Source organism: Schistocerca cancellata, chromosome 7 (assembly GCF_023864275.1).
Source record: "Schistocerca cancellata isolate TAMUIC-IGC-003103 chromosome 7, iqSchCanc2.1, whole genome shotgun sequence".
Taxonomy (NCBI): Eukaryota; Metazoa; Arthropoda; class Insecta; order Orthoptera; family Acrididae; genus Schistocerca; species Schistocerca cancellata.
The window spans coordinates 309531928-309550803 of NC_064632.1; the positions used below are offsets into that span (position 1 = coordinate 309531928).

Below are 18876 nucleotides of genomic sequence, written 5' to 3' on the forward strand. Positions count from 1 at the left end.
CTTCAATTTGAAGTGTTAAGTCGAAATTTTTTGTATAATCTCACTATAGATATTGTAATTTTTTGTTCGTTTTATTAATTTTAGAAATACATTAACATGCTGTGCTAACTGGCAACTGTATATGGCTTGACTTCGTCTGCTGTCGTCCTTGTTGCCATTACTAGTAAGATTTGACAGAAGTCTCCGGACATCACGTTACAGCCCGTCATAGTAATACTGTTGTTACGCAGATGTCGAGTTTTTCTGTGGAACGCTTCAATAGTTACTTAATGGAACACCTGAACTTCATCACAAGCAATGCAAGTGCAATCCTGCATCAATTACGATGATTACTTGGCTCTCAAACATTACAGAAGCTGCATGTATCGTAGGCATAAACTTTTAGCACTGTTGTCCGGCGGCCGAACGCGCATAACCTGTAAATCACAAAGCGTTGTTTTTACAGGCGCAACGGACTTCATTTCATCGTAACTCAGCCAATTAGCTCGAAATATTTCTAAATTGTTCACACAAACCTTCCTCGAGAATCACTCAACCTGTTACTGAAAACTCATCACAAAGTGGGTAACATTATTGGCAGGTTACGAATGCAGTGTAAGTTTGTAACAGCAAGAGAATATGTTTTATGTGCTATAGTTACAGTTTAACAATTTTCGGAGTTTTCCCTTTACTTTTACTGTAAAATCTTGCTTCTCGTCAATTTTCGTATTTCTATGTCAACGGAAAACTCCGTATAAGTTTTGATGAATGATTTTGCGAGTATCAAAATATGTAACATAAATGGCAGTATCTTTTGATTGAAATTCACGCAGAAGGTTCTGTTCTTTTCACCGCCAAAGGACGATATACCTCAGTATGTAAAATTAATCTCAACTTGATATGTCCATTTGGTCCTGAGAAAAGACGGACAGACATAGTCGGATAACAAATGAAAAAAAGTTTTTCGTGTGATATAATTACAGTTGAACAATATTAGTATTATTATTTTACTTGTAGTGTGAAACCTTGCTTATTGCCAAATTTCATTATTCTAGATTATCGGGAAGTAACCTACACGTTCTGATGAGTGTGTTTGCAAATATCAAAACATTTGACATAATAGGCTGTATCTTTTGATTTAATTAACAGGACAGGCAGGCAGGCAAAAACATATTTTTTCGTGTGATGTAATTGTAAATTAACAACTTTGGGATTTTTCCCTTTACTTGTACTGTGAAACCTCGCTTCTTCCCAAATTTCATGCGCTAGGTCAACGGGAAGCACACTATAGGCTTCGATGAGTGAGTTTGCAAGTCTCAAAGTATGTGACGTAAATGGCCACATCTTTTGGTTACACTGACTTACAGGCTTATATTTTTTACACTGCCAAGGAAAACTACATCTTATTGTATGACACAAGTTTCAACTTTACACATTTATCCGTTCCTAAGAAAAAGGGTTCTTAGCAGTCGGACAGAGAGAGATACAGTCAGACGGACACACAAACAACGAAGCGATGCTACACTGAAGCGTAAGGGAAACTGGTATAGGCATGCGTATTCAAATACAGAGACATGTAAACAGGCAGAATACGGCGCTGCAGTCGGCAACGCCTGCATCAGACAATAAGTGGCTGGCGCAGTTGTTAGATCGGCTACTGCTGCTACAATCGCAGGTTATCAAGATGTAAGTGAGTTTGAACGTGGTGTTATAGTCGGCGCACGAGCGATGGGACACAGCATCATCGAGGTATCGCTGACGCGAAGATTTTCCCGTACGATCATTTCACGAGTGTACCGTGAATATCAGGAAACCGGTGAAACATCAAATCTCCGACATCGCTGTGGCCAGGAAAAGCTCCTGCAAGAACGGGACCAACGACTATTGAAGACAATCGTTCAACTTGACACAAGTACAAACCTTCTGCAAATTACTGTAGATTTCAATGTTGGGCCATCAGCAAGTGTCAGTTTGTGAACCATTCAACGAAACATCATCGATATGGGCTTTCGGAGCCCAAGACCCGCTCGTGTAACCTTGATGATTGCACGACACAAAGCTTTACACCTCGTCTGGGGCCATCAACACCGACATTGGATTGTTGATGACTGGAAACATGTTGCCTGGTCGGTCGAGTCTCGTTTCAAGTAGTATCGAACGGATGGATGTGTACGGGTATGGAGACAATCTCATGGATCCATGCACCCTGAATGTCAAAAGGGGTCTGTTAAAGCTGGTGGAAGCTGTGTAATGGTATGGGACTTCTGTAGTTGGAGCGATAGGGGACCCCAGAAACGTCTAGGTACGACTGTGACAAGTGAGACGTACGTAAGCATCCTGTCTGATCACCTGCATCCATTCATGTCCATTGTGAAATTCCATCAGGACAATTCGACAACCCACATGTTTAGAATTGCTACAGAGTGACTCCAGGAACACTCTGACAATCTTAAACACTTCCACTGGCCACCAGACTCCCCAGACATAAACATTATTGAGCCTATCAACGTGCTGTTCAGAAGAGTTCTCTACCCCCTCCTACTCTTACTGATTTAAGGACAGCCCTGCACGATTCACGAAGTCAATTCCCTCCAGAACTACTTCAGACATTAGTCGAGTCCATGATACGTCGCGTTGCGACACTTCTTCGTGCTCGCGGAGCCTTACTCGATATTATGCAGGCCTACCAGTTTTTTTTGGCACTTCAGTGTATAATGGTTCAGTTTTTACCGACTGATGTGAGGAATCATGAAATGGAGTGAGTCTGCGTTATAGTGTATCTCTGTGTTATTAAAACTGTACATCGAGCAAGCACCAAAGGAAAACATGGAGAAATCAGAGGCGGGCCGGAGTGGCCGTGCGGTTCTAGGCGCTACAGTCAGGAGCCGAGCGACCGCTACGGTCGCAGGTTCGAATCCTGCCTCGGGCATGCATGTCTGTGATGTCCTTAGGTTAGTTACGTTTAATTAGTTCTAAGTTCTAAGCGACTGATGACCTCAGAAGTTAAGCCGCATGGTGCTCAGCGCCATATGAACCATTTTGAGAAATCAGAAAGGAAATTTAAGTTCAGGGAGAGGAAATAAAAACTTTGCAGTTTGCCAGTGACATTATAATTCTGTCACACACGGCATAGGACTTGGAATAGTAATTGAACGGAGTGGATAGTGTCCTGAAAAGATGTTATAAGATGAATATCAACAAAATTGAGAAAAGAGTAATGGAATGCAGTCGACCTGCTAATGAAGGAATTAGATCGGCAAATCAGACACAAAAAGTAGTAGATGGTTTCTGCTACTTGGATAGAAGCATAACAGATGATGGCTGCAGGATATAAAAATCAGACAGGCGACAGCAAGAAAAGCTCTTCTGAAAAACAGAAGTCTGTTAATATCGAATTTAAATTTACGTGCTAGGAAGTCTTTCGGTACGTTTGCGTCTGGAGTTTAGCTTTGTACGAAAGTCGGACATGGATGATAAACAGTTAAGATAAGAAGAGACAAAAAGGCTTTGGAAGTGTGGTGCTAAGGAAGAGTGCTGAAGATTGAATGGGTAGAACTAATAACAGTTAAGGAGGTACTAAATCGAACTGCGGAAAAAATAAGTTTATGGGACACATCATAAGGCATCAAGCAATTGTCAGATTGGTAACGAAGACAGTGTGAGATGAAAAAATTGTAGGAGGAGTCTTGACATGGACGCAGTAAGCTGGTACAAATGGATGTAGGTAATCCCAAGTCGTGTAGAGATGAAGAGGTTTGCACAGGACAGCGTGAAGAGTTGCGTCAAAGCAGTATTCGGACTGAACTTGACAACAACAAGACGTTCATTTTTTTTCTTTAAAGGACATTATAAAAATGATAACTACCTTGCAAAAAGCGAGTCCAGTTCAGTAAAAACAAAGTATACGCTAGAAACAGTCATAAATTTCTCACAATTGTTACTCCAGTGGTTTTCAGAAGAGGATAAATAAATCTATAAATTTATCATTATTGGTATAGGGCCTTTTAGATCTCGTTCACTCGTCTCCACATGAACTATGTGCTTTGCATGTTGTCGAATGTAGAACAGATATGCAAGAATAAGAACGGGTGCAACTGTTCCTCACGGCAGTGAAAGCTAGTCACTAGGGTTATCTCACAGGCTTTCTAATAAAGGACATGAAAAAATTTAGAAGATTTGAAGTAAAATCATCGACCCATATCGGTTCGAAAACTAGTGTGCGTAAAGGCAGGAACCGATGATACTAGAATCTTTTGGTATGTGTACATTATTTTTACAGACTGTTTATAAAACATTTTTGTTTTTTGTTGTGGAATGGTGAAGAACCTTATTTTGAGAGCCACGAACTTTCGCTTATACAGTCTATTGATTCATAAGCATTACAGTACGGTAGGTGGAACACTAAACGCAGACACTGCCGTGTTAACCCTAGAACACTAAAGGGAGGAAGATGTTACTTTAGTACTAAACCACTATAAATTTTACTATTCCAGTTTTATTAAAAGAAAATAATAATTTATAGATTGTGATTTGTTTAATTCAATTATTAGATCCTCAACGGTATGATACATACCAAACTGAGAACAAAATGTCCCGCTTTATACCATACTGCAACCTTTAATTTTACGAGGGTTCACTAATCTATGTTTAAGAGAGACTGTGTGAAACGAGAGCATTCAGTTCTCGTGTTAGACACCGCTGAAGTAAACTGAGTTCAACAACTTTTTGTACTGAAGCGAAGTCCTGTCAGCAGAAACACAAACTGGCTTCGTAACAATCGCTTGGACTCTGTCAGCTCGTGACGAATAACGTAGGGATACGATTGAGCAATCGCTGTTGTGACTAACTTACCTCTGCTCACCAGTCGTCACCGAACCTTCAAAAAAACCAGTGCTATCACGCCATATAGATAGTTACTTATATCAATCAGATGACCTTGGCTAGAGATGCGATAGCGCATCTGGAAAGATAGCATATTAAATGTATCGGCGCTTTTAACCATCAATTCGGTCTACATTGTCCTTGAAGTGCAAATTGATCGATTAAACACTTTTCTTGACCTTTTCTCCACTTGAGTGTGTTCGCAGACAGTGTTGGTTACGGGTAGTTAGTTTCTTGTTTCACGGATCTTTTGCGTGGTAAATCATAACGAAGTGGAACGGGTCATTTTGTTTACACACCATATGGTATTGTGTAAGCACACTTATGTTTCAGAGGAACGCTGGGGCAGTCACATCACATGAAATCTGCTTGCAATTTTCATGGTTCTATTTGTTCATATTCGATGACTTTGTCTGACTTTTTACTTCGAAGGTCGTTTCTACGTTGCAAAACACGGGAATATGATGAGGCTACTGTCTGGAGCGCTTTTGCGTAAGTTTCAACTTTACATTTGAGCTTTCCTTGTGACCAAGATTAAATCTGTTGTTCCAAGCGAGAGACGTTAATCTATGTTCAGGGATCAATACTGGTGTCTCACTAGCTTATTCGTTACTATCTCACTTATTTAATGTAAGGGACTGGAGGGTATTATAGATTACATGGCGTTCTATTTTCTTCTATTTTTGATGATTTGTGGTAGTGTGTTCCACATGGTCCGATGGATGACATATGTAGTTTCATTACATAAATTTTCGTCTTTAGTAATCCATAATGATGTAGAATTCTCTTCAGTATTTTTCATCCAGACCCTCCCTCATAAATTATCACGTTTCCATGGGCAGCTCCTTTGTCTAAAGTCGTAATTGATGCAAGAAGACTTAACTGAATACGTCCTACTCTCAGTGAAATCATTATTTAGGGAAGCCACCATCAGAAGATGAAATAAATATACTTATATATTTTTGCTGCTGAGAACTTCGCGGCATGTGCTGATCCTGAATACGTTGTGACTGACTTTTGTGATAAATGCTCGTATGTGCAACGTGAAGTCTGTTATTAGGAGGATGCTGTATACTTTCAGATTGCATTAACAGGTTTGAATGTACTGGTCATAATCAAGTATTCCTTAAACATATGTTCACGATCGTCTATATTTATCGTTTCATTACGAAAGTCTGATTCCAAATAGCTCATAAATAGAAGTTAGCTTGCATCACTATTCATTCTTAGATCAAAATTTTGTAAAGAAAGGGGAATATTTTTAGGGCATTATCTCCGAGGCCATACCAGTTATGAACTCAGATTAAGTTTAGAAAGGCAGCAGATGGTTTATGTCTGGCGACTGTCTACGAGGATAAATTTATGGTCCTTCTCATTAGTTATTTGTGGCCATACTATTCAGTTTAGTTCACGTTCTGTAATTAATTCGTGTTTATCTGATAATGAGAAAAAAGATTTTGTATGACGTAATTACAAATTGACAATTTTCGTATTTTTCCCTTCAGTTGTACTGCAAAACCTAACTTCCTGTCAATTTTTATAATTTCTGGTGAACAGGTGGTACCACATAGGTTTTGATGAGTGAGTTTGCCAGTATCAAAATATGTTACATAAATGGCTGTATCGTTGGCCTCATTGGCTTACAAGCTTCAGTTTTTTGCATCCACAGCAGACCGGACAGTAGACTTTAATATGTGACACGAATTTCAATATTATATATCCACCAGTTCCTGACAAAAAGAGTTTTTAACAGTCGGACAGACAGACAGTCGAACAGACAGCAAAGTGATCCTATACGGATTCCAAGTAATTGAGGTACAGAACCCTAAAAATAGTGAATACTAACTTTAAATTTCCTTTGGGTAAATACTGCGTTATTTCAATACCAGTATTGTGTTCTGTAGCTACTCTGTTGAGAAACTTTTCATATTTTTTTTGTCTTGCTTTGCATATGGATTTATTTCTGGTATGCTGTGTCCTGAATTATCAGTGGTCATGTCTTACATGTTTGAATTTTGTGCCTAACTTAATTCACTTATTTTGTTACTCTTGCACTTAATCATTTTCAGGCGACTTTGGGGTGTTTAGTTAATGTTTATTTGTGAGAATTCTGTATCTGTTTTAGTGTACTGGCATGATAGCAATATTCATTTCATGTTTTTAATAGTTGGATTTTTCAGAATTAGTAGTCTTACATGTGCTTTTGCTGCAGAGGGAACTCAGAAGTGGCAATGAATTAATGGGCAGTCAAATGCAGGTAAGACATACTATAGATTTATGTTGAACTTACTTTGCAAGTTTACGTAAAATTCGAAGTGTATACAGATGATTTTCCAAAGGAACAATGCTAGCATACTAAATATCGTGATGAATTTATTAAGATTTAGCATTAACAATGTTGTTTGAACATACAGAATCAAAATAGTGCATTTTGTTAGGCAGATTATTGTTTTTGACTCTTCTATTGATACTGTCTGATACTGAATACTCTTGTGGAGTGAATACTAATTTAGTTTTGTATTGGAATGTTATTTTGTTACCTATACTTGAAAACTGATGTTTGAACTTGCTGTGAGGTATGTGATGTAAGAATCAATACTGAATATTGGTGTCAATCTGAATTTTATTTTTTCTTTACTTGCAATTACGAATATTACTGTGAATCTAATGCATACCCTTGTCTGGGGCCCCTGTATGAGAATGTCATTGCTAGTTAACTGAAACTGTGTCTGTACTACATAGATTATTCGTGTGGATATGCAGTGTGTGTTACCAGCTGGTAGGTGGAGTACTTCTGATGAAGTTCACTTCTGAAATGCATGTACATTGTTGCAAAAAGTCGTAATGCAATTATAAGAGGACAGAGGAAGCTTTAATTATCAGTTTCACAATTATGGTTGGCAGTGGAGATAAACTGTGAAAGTTAGGAGTGTATGGAAAGTATTTCAACCCCCATTCCCATCCACCCTGCTTGTTGGTATTGAGTGAGAATCTTTTGCAGTGGAGTGTATATTTATTTTTGCACGACTTGAAAGTGTTTAATACATTGGAGTTTACTCGTTTCATCGATTTTCCTCATTGAAGGGCCTATTGGAATTTCAAAACTTTTGTGGTGTTGTTGAGATGAGGTAATTTTGGATCTTTACTGTCAAGACTTGGGATGTATCCACTACTAGTGCTGATCATTTACTGTGTGTGTATAATACAGGTGTTCTGATAATTTGTTATTCTATTGTTTTTTGTATTTGATGGAAAGTCAGGTTTTTGAAGGTTTGTTTGAATTCAGTCTTGATCCCTAACATTTTAAGAATATTTTTGAGCAAGCCTACTGAGAAACAATATTTGATATTGATGTTTTATTTTTCTGCATTTTTGGTGCTGTATAGAGATTTAGATGGTACAGTTAAACATGATTTCTTTGTTATCAGTTGTGTGAGTCATGATTCTTGCATTTGTATGTGGTACAGTGAAGTGTTCTTAAACCATTTTATTTGTTACTTTGTTTATGTGATCATTTGTTGCAAAATGGAAAGAACTTTGGCAAATTAAATAAAAAATAAGTGTAAATATTCGAAATAAGCCTGCATCTTTTGAATGCTGATTAGTCACCCAACTAAGTCACAGCTATCAAGTATCCATGAGCTTCTCGAAAGATTTAATACTAAACAAACAGACAAATCTAACCATGGTGAAGTCAGGTGCTGCTCTGCGTTTGTTAGAAGAGTGCTAATTAAATATAGCTTGCTTATGAATAACTTACAAAGCTGTAACAAAACTAATTCTTAAACAACCATCCTTCCTCATTTACTAGCCGAACATTTTTTGTCTTGTAAATTGGAATAACTATTTTTTCATCTTTTGCAACTGAATTTTGTTTATAACAAAAATCTTTCACTAAGCGAATTCTAACCTAATTCCATGACTTGGACGTGTGACTGGATTCGTAATTTCCTGTCAGTTTGGTCATAGTTCATAGTAATTTATGGGACATCTCCTTGTCTCTGGGCTCCTCACGGAGATGTTAGGCCCCTTGCTGTTCTTAATCTACATAATCGATGACTGAGTAGCCCTCTTAGCTTTGTTTTCAAGTGATACCATCGTTTATTGTTTAGTAATGTCATGATAAGATAAAAACCAATTAAAAATTTACATCTCAAATGAAGGAGTATAAAACATCTGTATCAAATATTGTTTCTCAAGATCCAATAATACGATTAAGAACCAAGAATTAATTCAGAAAAATGTCCAAAAATCATCAGAAGATTTATATTAAACACAAGTAGTAAATGATCAGCACTAGTAGACTAGAGAAATGCACTTTAAGTCTCAAAAGCAGAAATCCAAAATTACCTTATCGCATCAGCACCACAAAAATTTTCAAAGACCAATATGCCCTTCCATAAGTAAACAAATTGCATAAAATCAAGAACACAATCAATTCCAATGAATTTCCCAAACGTCCTAGTGAATACTGCTTTTGTTTGCATTGTGCTGTATTATATTTTATTTAATATAATATTAACTGCACCTTGACACCCACCCACCCACCCACCCACCCACACCCACACACACACACCCACCCACACACACACCCACACACACACACACATATATATATATATATATATATATATATATATATATATATATGATTGCTGTAGTTTTATATTACCATATGAGAAATTAGGGGAAAATTATCCTCATAATAAAATAATAGAAATTGTAGCTCTTATTTCTTTCATCTTTGGCAATGTTTGTTGAAGTGATCTTGAGCTGCACCATGGTTTGGCATCCATGTTAAACTGCAGTTACGCCTATAGCTTGCAGCATAAGTCAGTTCGAAGGTCAGAAGGATGCAATGGCATACCACCCTCCAATAACCCCACAACAAGCGAAGCACCATTCTGTTTGAACTACCTTCCGTTTTGATAGTAAGTACTATGCTTATTCTCATGACTCCATATTCGTCGACTATGCTAGCTCATAGCCGCCTTTCGATCAAACTTTTCTGCCAGTTGCAGACTGTAACTTTTCTGAGTTCCTTATCCCAGCGATCAGGTGGTCTCCCTGGTGGTCTTCGTTTTTCTCTGGGACTTAACCATGAAACTGATTTTGTCCATTTCCATCCTCCGTTCGTGCAATATGTCCTGCACACTGCCATTTTAGAGTCTTAACCCGATCTATAATATCTTTTACTCTTGTTATTGCTCATATGTCTTCACTTTTCTGTCGATCTTTCTTAGTGAGACGTAAAATTGACCCTTTCATAGCTCTCTGAGCAGTTCTTAGTTTCCTTTTGAAAAATTAATATATTGTATATGTGTATGTCCACATCCAGGATCTCCTCCTAAATTTCTTGATCGATTTCAACCAAATGTGGCAAAGAACAGTAGGCCTCACGAGTATAATCAGTGTGGTGTATATAGCCTCCTAGTTCTAATAGTAACAGAGGTGTGGGCGTAATACTGTTTTTTCCAGGCCCTGGTTTATAGACTGCCCTTCATGACAGGCATGTTGTGTGGGAACAGTATTGGCCCACTAAATCAACCCACTTTTTGGGGGAACCTACATACCAGGGGCTCGAATGAAAACATTTTTACCCATTAGCTGTTGATAAATATCCTACCATAATTAAATTTTTGTATTCACATTCATTGACTTCACCAACTCACAATCAAGCTTTCACCTTTCTAACAAACCTGTATCTTGGATTGATAAAAAAATATGTTAAAAATATGGAAGTGAAATAAATATCTCCACAATTCCATTCAGTGTCACATTATTCACGTTGATGTACATGCCTGAGAATAATCACGTCCTGGATTAAAGCCAGCATCTGGGATACGGGCTTGACCCACCGAGGGAAAGTGCGTTTCAAGCAGATATTGTGGAAAAATAATTTATTGTTTGGAAAGTAAATGCACCAACATGTTTCAAACACAATTTAGAACATTGTGTATTTTTTGCTTTGTTGGAAGTCCTTGTGTTCATATTGCAGAATGCTTCTATCTTCTGGGATTCAGCGTCGATGCCGCCTATGCAGAGGTTGTGAGGACGCAGAAGACGGCCCCTCAGAAGTCGTCATGTCCCCCAGACACGCCCACCTGGTAGCCCGTGCCTTCGATATGCTTCTGCGTCCACTGGTCGTACTTTTCTATCCAGCTGTCCGGCATCTCCGTGCGCCAGCCACCAGCCTCGCCGCGCCGCATAAACTTAGTGGGGTCTGCGCCAGTTTTCTCCACCTCAGCTGGCTCTCTGTGAACAACCAGTACATTGTGATAAGTCTCAAATATTCTTGTGCTTAAGCATACATAGCGCAGTACGTATATTGCGGCATATAAAGTGCACTGTCGATGTAGTTGTTCAGAAATTTACAATGCCTTAAGGTCGGAATTATGCATGTTGTAGAGGTTCCTTAAGTGGGTACTTCACGATAAGAAACGATCAGTTAGAGATAAACCAGCACCTTCCTCCCCCCCCCCTCCTACACCTTCACAAACAATATTTTAAAAAATCGAATTTCCATATACAAAACATCTAAAAATGAGTTGTTTCAGGTGGTACCGGTGGGGCAGTCAGGAGGTGGCGATGGTCACAGAGAGACGCAAGAGAGAGAGAGTGATAGATAAACTGATGAGACAACAGGGAATGGCGTGCATTTACGGTCGGAAGTGTGCACACAGAATTAGCAAATATTCATCATGTGGACTTGCTGGTCTTGCATTTTCCGTGTTTCGAGTTCAAATTATTGGACATAATATCCTCCTGTTTTGCAAAACAATACTTCTTCATGTTACCCAAACATGTTTCAGCACCTCTGTGGCGTCATCAGTGGGTTTCCTTTACTCAAATGTGTGAACTGTGAACATATTTTAAGTGATAGCAATTCTACGAAAACTGGGCCTAAAGACAGTTTTGGTTTGTTTCTTTCATTACCTTAATGGTGCGTTATACTACACTAGTAGCTTGTCATATGCGATCAAGCGATGTTAATATGAATTTTGTTGGCGAGTTAACATATCACTTTATGTTTAAACGGAATTTTGTTGTGTCAAGATATTTCGTACATATATTTGATATTACTTACGTTTTGATGTGGCAGATCCTTTATCTTGTTTCCTTTCTCAAGAGTTATTGAAAAATACTACACACATTTTTCGTAATTTTTCTTTGTAAGAAACATTCCTCATGTCAACAAAACACATGGTAAACACCATTGTTATGTGTTCCAATCGAGTCGGCTTTCGCTTCTTCTCCTGAGATTCTGAATGCCTGTTGAAGTGCTCATGCCCTCTGGGTAAAAAAGTTATTGAAGTGAGTTCGGTGCCGAATTTCGCCTCTGTTTACTTTCTGTCTTTCTTTGTGTGTCTGCATACGTGTGTGTGTGGGGGGGGGGGGGGTTCGGCGGTGTGTGCATGCTTTTTAGCTGTTTGTGTTGTTGTATCTGTAAAATCCCTATAATGTACTAAATATCGTGCCTTTACAGAGTGTAATGTATTCAGTGTTAACCTGTATTTAAAAAAATTAAAAACAAAGAAACGAGATAATCAGAACATCTTCGAGCTCTAAAAAGTAACAGCTCCGTAGTACATTGGCTCAGCTCCTAATAGCCCACAACCACCACCACCTACAACAGAGATAAATTTAAAAATACCAAAACCCAACCACAGTCTACACCAATACAGAAGGCAATGCCAGAAGGAAACCAGGATGTAAATGAGTACACTACAATGTGCAAAGGCACACTATTTAACACATTAAAGGAACTTCGCAGAAAAGACAATACACACACAAAAGAACACCACACACACACACACACACACACACACACACACACACATATACACACATACACACAAAAGAAAGAGAGATATAATCAAAATACGAAATTTGCTCCAAGCTCACTCGTGAGCAAGTGAACGCCTACTGCGTTCTGGTGAAGCGAAAAGCTTTCGTTACAAACAAAAATTTAGTACAATATTTGTAAATTTGTATTTGCTTGGGGTTCTCAATAACGCATGAGAATGCAAAAGACAAAGGACATTTCACGGCAAAATATAAGTAATAGCAAATACAGTATGTAATGTGTATAAGTGCAAATATTAATAAATGTACTACCTTAATATGAACACACATCAGTGTGATGGCTGTTTCTTGTCTGTGTCGAACAGTCTTACCACAAACGTGTTACAAAATTTACGACCTGATGTTTTCTGTACGCCCATAACTGCACCATTAAGTGGACTATGCCTGTCAGTACAGACTAAACGTTTTGCGCCCAGGCTTCCACACATCAACACCTGATCTGCTGCTCAGAGGAAAATAAACATCAATGGCTCGCTCTTGCAACATGTACGTGGAGGTACATACAACATATAATAGCCGTAGATTATTAGTCTGCAAAGTACGTAAATACTGATGTCATATTGTTCAGTACACCATCCACAGTCACGAACAGAAATATCTGCACATATACCTCCTACACTCTCCATGAGTGTAACACATCTTGATACAACAAAATTGCGTTTAAACATGAATTGGTGTTTTAACTCGGCGATAACACCATTTGATTGCAGATGACATGCGGCTAGTACAGGATAATGAAAAAATGGAGCTGCATAACTGTATAGTGAAAAAATTAAGGTAATGGCAGAAACAAACCAATAGTATCTTTAGATCTAATTTTCGTAGCTTAGCTATTGCTTCAAATATGTTCACATTTCACAGATTTGAATTAAGAAAACCTGCTGATTATGGCTCAGAGGTGGTGAAACATGCATGGTTTACACGAAAAAAACATGTTTTGCATAATATACAAACCTTGCGCTGACGTTACAACAGTCATGGGATATCTCCTAATATCGTGTAGGACTTCCTTTTCCCGCCGTAGTGCAGCAGCTAGATGTGGCATGCAATTGATAAATCGTTGAAAATTCCTCCAGAGATAATGAGCTGTACTGCCTCTATAGACGTCCAAGATGGCGTAAGTGTTGTCAGTGGAGGATTTTGGCACAAACTGACCTCCCAATCATGTCCAAAAAATCTTCGATAGGATTCATGTTGATCTAAAGGGCCAAATCAGTCGCTCGAATTGTCCAGAATGTTCTCCAAACCAATCGCGAATAACTACGGCTTGGTGAGATGGTGTATTGTCATTAATACAAATTCCATCGCTGTTTGGGAACATGAAGTCCATGAATGGCTGCAAATGGTCTTCAAGTAGCCAAACATAACCTTTGCCAGTCAATTATCTGTTCATTTAGACCAAAGGACCCAGTCCATTCCATGTAAACACAACCCACACCATCACGGACCCACCACCAAGTTGCACAGTGCCCTTTTGACAGCTTGGGTGCGTGTCTTCGCGCTCTTACGAACTGCAGACGAAACTCATCTGACAAGGACACAGGTATCCAGTCGTCTACCGTCCAACCGATGTGGTCACGAGCCCAGGAGAAACGCTGCAGACGATGTCATCTGTTTCCATACCCCATTGTCCGCAGCTCGTGGTCGTGCGGTAGCGTTCTCGCTTCCCACGCCCGGGTTCCCGGGTTCGATTCCCTGCGGGGTCAGGGATTTTCCCTGCCTCATGATGACTGGGTGTTGTGTGCTGTCCTTAGCTTAGTTAGGTTTAAGTAGTTCTAAGTTCTAGGGGACTGATGACCATAGATGTTAAGTCCCATAGTGCTCAGAGCCATTTGAACCATCCATACCCCATTAACACCAAATTTCGCCGCACTGCGCTAAATGATACGCTCGTCGCATGTCTCACATTATTTTCTGCAGTTATATCATGCAGTGTTGCTTGTCTGTTAGCAATGACAACTCTACGCAAACGCCGCTGCTCCGGTCGTTAAGTGGAAGCAGTAGGCCACTGCATTGTCCATGGTGAGCGGTAATACCTGAAATTTGGTATTCTTGACACATTTGTGTCCCTGTGGATCTCGGAATATTGAATTCTGTAACGATTTGCGAAATGGCATGTCCCATGCTTGTAGGTCCAACTACCATTTCTCCTTCAGAAACTGTTAATTCCCGTCTTGCGGCCATTATCACGTCTGGAACTTTTTCACACGATTCACCAAAGTATAAATGGCAGCTCCGCCAACGCACTGCCCTTTTATACCTTGCGGTATGCGATGCTACCGCCATTTGCATGTATGCATATCGCTATCCCATGGCTTTTGTCACCTAACTGTACATCCAGTAACGGGAACTGACAAAATTTAACAATTGGAAAAATCACGCTACAAAGGCACAAGTGGACAATAGGCAAAAGACAGTGTTCATTTCAACGTACGCACAAGTCTATAAGATGCAGAAGATGGTGCAATCGTTACTCGGTCTGTAAATTAACAATTGGTGGATAGAATCTAGGTTGTTGTTCTTGTGATCTTCAGTCCAGAGACTGATTTGATGCAGCTCTCAATGCTACTCTATCTTGTGCAAACCTGTTGACCTCTGAATAACTACTGCAACCTACATCCTTCTCAATCTGCTAGGCTTATTCATCTCTTCGTCCCACTCTACGAATTTTACCTTCCACGCGTCCCTGCAGTGATCCCTTGATGCCTCAGGACATGTCCTACCAACCAATTCTTTCTTCTAGTCAAGTTGTGTCACAAATTCCTCCTCTCCCGAATTCTATCCAGAATGTAGGTACTTAATAACAATGCGGTATTCAGAAACTAATACAAATGTGGGCTTCTTGTTTAGCATAACAATCTCCCCACAAATATTGTGCCACCTCAAAATCCTCACAGTTGCGATGCACTGGAACGCCCGTACGCGCCTCTGCCGCACGTGGTGTTGAGCGGCGCTATTGGCAGTCCGAGAATGACACCTCCTAAATAAAACTGTCCGCCGTCGGGTGACAACACGTAACGTAACTAAATTCATGTCCTAAATTTTTCGTAGTTTACAAAATAAGATTTGTGCTAGTAATTTCTCATATCAACGGTAGGCTCGTACCGGGGGGAAGCTATGACATCACGCCTGTCTGAATGAAGATACAGGGCTATTACAAATGATTGAAGCGATTTCATAAATTCACTGTAGCTCCATTCATTGACATATGGTCACGACACACTACAGATACGTAGAAAAACTCACAAAGTTTTGTTCGGCTGAAGCCGCACTTCATGTTTCTGCCGCCAGAGCGCTCGAGAGCGCAGTGAGACAAAATGGCGACAGGAGCAGAGAAAGCGTATGTCGTGCTTGAAATGCACTCATATCAGTCAGTCATAACAGTGCAACGACACTTCAGGACGAAGTTCAACAAAGATCCACCAACTACTAACTCCATTCAGCGATGGTATGCGCAGTTTAAAGCTTCTGGATGCCTCTGTAAGGGGAAATCAACGGGTCGGCCTGCAGTGAGCGAAGAAACGGTTGAACGCGTGCGGGCAAGTTTCGCGCGTAGCCCGCGGAAGTCGACGAATAAAACAAGCACGGAGCTAAACGTACCACAGCCGACGGTTTGGTAAATCTTACGGAAAAGGCTAAAGCAGTAGCCTTACCGTTTACAATTGCTACAAACCGATGGATCGGTCGTGGTGGAGATCATGATCAGCAATTCATGTCATGGCCTCCACGCTCTCCAGACTTAACCCCATGCGATTTCTTTCTGTGGCGTTATGTGAAAGATTCAGTGTTTAAACCTCCTCTACCAAGAAACGTGCCAGAACTGCGAGCTCGCATCAACGATGCTTTCGAACTCATGATGGGGACATGCTGCGTCGAGTGTGGGAGAATGTCTGCCGAATCACTAAAGGGGCACATATTGATCATTTGTGAATGCCTAAAAAAACTTTTTGAGTTTTTGTATGTGTGTGCAAATAATAAAGTTATTGTAGAGCTGTGAAATCGCTTCAATCATTTGTAATAACCATGTATGTAATGTAATAAATGGTAATACTTTTAAGCTTATCAATAATTCTCATTTTCTAAAAGAAACTGAGTGAAGCTATCTCAAGTTTTAAAGTTTTAGATCAGTAACATAATAATAAATGCAGTTTTGAAGGACATCCACTTGTATTTTAGCTTTCAGCGCACAAGTTGATCTTGTGATTCTGAGTCATTTGCAAGCGGTGGAAAAGAGAAGTGCGGATTGGTAAGCAGAGGTTGTGAAGGCGAGTCAAGATCCATCCTCCCATTAGTAACAATGAGAATTCAGAATTAATGTAAACAGCTCTAATATCGGAAGTGGCAGCAGCAGATGATGGGAAAAAGTCGTCTCTGTTATTTGGGTTACGGAATGCAAGATTTTCGAAACTAAAATTGATGACAATCTTCGGCGTTGCTTCTTCTTCTTCTGTAGTGGTCAATCCAAGGATTGGTTTGCAACAGCTACAATGGCAGCTTGTCTCCATTCTGTGCGTCTTTCAGCTTTTCTCTTCATTTCTTTATAGGTGTCACATCCCACATCTTTCACGATTTGATCCATGTACCTCAGTCGTGGTCTTCCTCTTGGTCTTTTTCCCTCGACATATCCCTCTATGATTGTGTTCAGGAGTCCTTTATGTCGTAATGTATGCCTGTATGCCTGTAAATTGCACTCTTCTTTTAACAATGAGACTCCGGAAGCTTCTCTTCTCACCTGCTCTTTCCAGAACCACTTCGTTGGTGACCTTGTCAATCCAAGAGCATAATGACGTCAGGGAGCACCAAGGCTTGTTGCGACAGTGGCTACAAAAACTGAGGCTTGAAGACATCACTCTTCAGCGACCTCACCACAACAGCAGCATCTCCGTATCTGCATACTCAGGACAAGCCAGTTCTTACATTTGTTAACCTTTTTCCAGAACTTTCAGGAACCTCAGTCCATATTTCAATATATGTGGTGCTTTCTTGGAAAATAGAGTAACTCACGTTAATTGCCTTTAAACTGTTATTTAGCATAACGAATTTCCTGTTTCCTCTATTCAAGAAAATTTAACTCACAAGTTTGAATGTATAACAGTTTTTCAAATGTCCACAATTACGACAAAAACTCGTTGTTATAAACATGGTAAGAATATGATATTGCTCCCACGGAGCTAAATAATTGTTAACAAATACTATGGACGCTTTTCTTATTTGAATCTGCTGAGAATATGTTTCAATTAAAGTATATTTTCTTGACCGTAATTTTGTAAAGTAATTATTAAGTCGGTGACTTTTTTAGTCACACTGTGCAATACACTTTTGCATTGGTAGCGAGTGTAGTACGTTAAGGTCATCCTATGCATCTTGTATCCAAAAGTTGTTTAAATCTCAAGTTTGTTGGAACTTTTGTTTGTTTTGCCGTTTGACTGCCTCATCCTGCAGCTTAATATATAGTTACGGTTCGCTGAAGAACAGTAATCTGCTACCATCTCATTTGTATGACGGGCAGTGGAGAGGCGCGGCGGGATTGGAAGGGGACAAGGAGGGACGAGAATACGAATTTTTCAACAAAGATTTTAAAAAGTCACTCGAGAATTGTACCACGAAACTAACTGTCAATAATACTCGCCAGAAGCTCACCAACTTCGAGCAAAAAAAAAAAGAATTTTACTGAATTGTATTCGCAGCGAGAGTGCATACGTCATAGTGCCCTATTTCGTAAGATCTACATGTAAATACATACTTTTTCGGTAATTCACCGAGGCCATTCCGCTGACGGATGTTGGCAATGTACTCTTGCTGGTTGACAGCGGGGTTGTTCTTCATGCTGGAGAAGCTAAGATGCTCACAGAGTTGTTCCATCTGTTCGTCAGTCACATTCTTTCCCAAGAACTTCGCGGTTCTCCTGATCACCCTCGGAAGATCCTGGAAACGAAACGCACTACTGTCAGTAGAATTTTCAAAATATTCCAAGCAAATGTAGAACCAAATTAACATACACATAAGAAAGGTTTTTAGTTCGTAATATTAAACAGTGAACACAAAAACTGGTAGATTACGACATCAGTTTCGAATCACCAATGACTGTGACGTACCCCACTTTACTTCAGTTAAGTTGTGTAACGAAGATGACATGTATTTTTGTAGTAC

The 18876-nt window shown here is 39.6% G+C and overlaps 1 protein-coding gene across 1 annotated transcript in view; it reads right to left on the reverse strand.

The window, feature by feature from the left end:
* Window positions 1-10745: 10745 nt before the first annotated feature.
* LOC126092215 (luciferin sulfotransferase-like) overlaps window positions 10746-18876 on the reverse strand; it is a 63757-nt gene continuing 55626 nt past the window's right edge. Inside the window, exons 7-8 of the mRNA XM_049907711.1 lie at window positions 18470-18651; window positions 10746-11115 (exon numbers count right to left, since the gene is read on the reverse strand). Coding sequence (XP_049763668.1) covers window positions 10932-11115; window positions 18470-18651 — 366 coding nt within the window. The 3' untranslated portion in view covers window positions 10746-10931. The remainder of the gene's footprint in view (window positions 11116-18469; window positions 18652-18876) is intronic.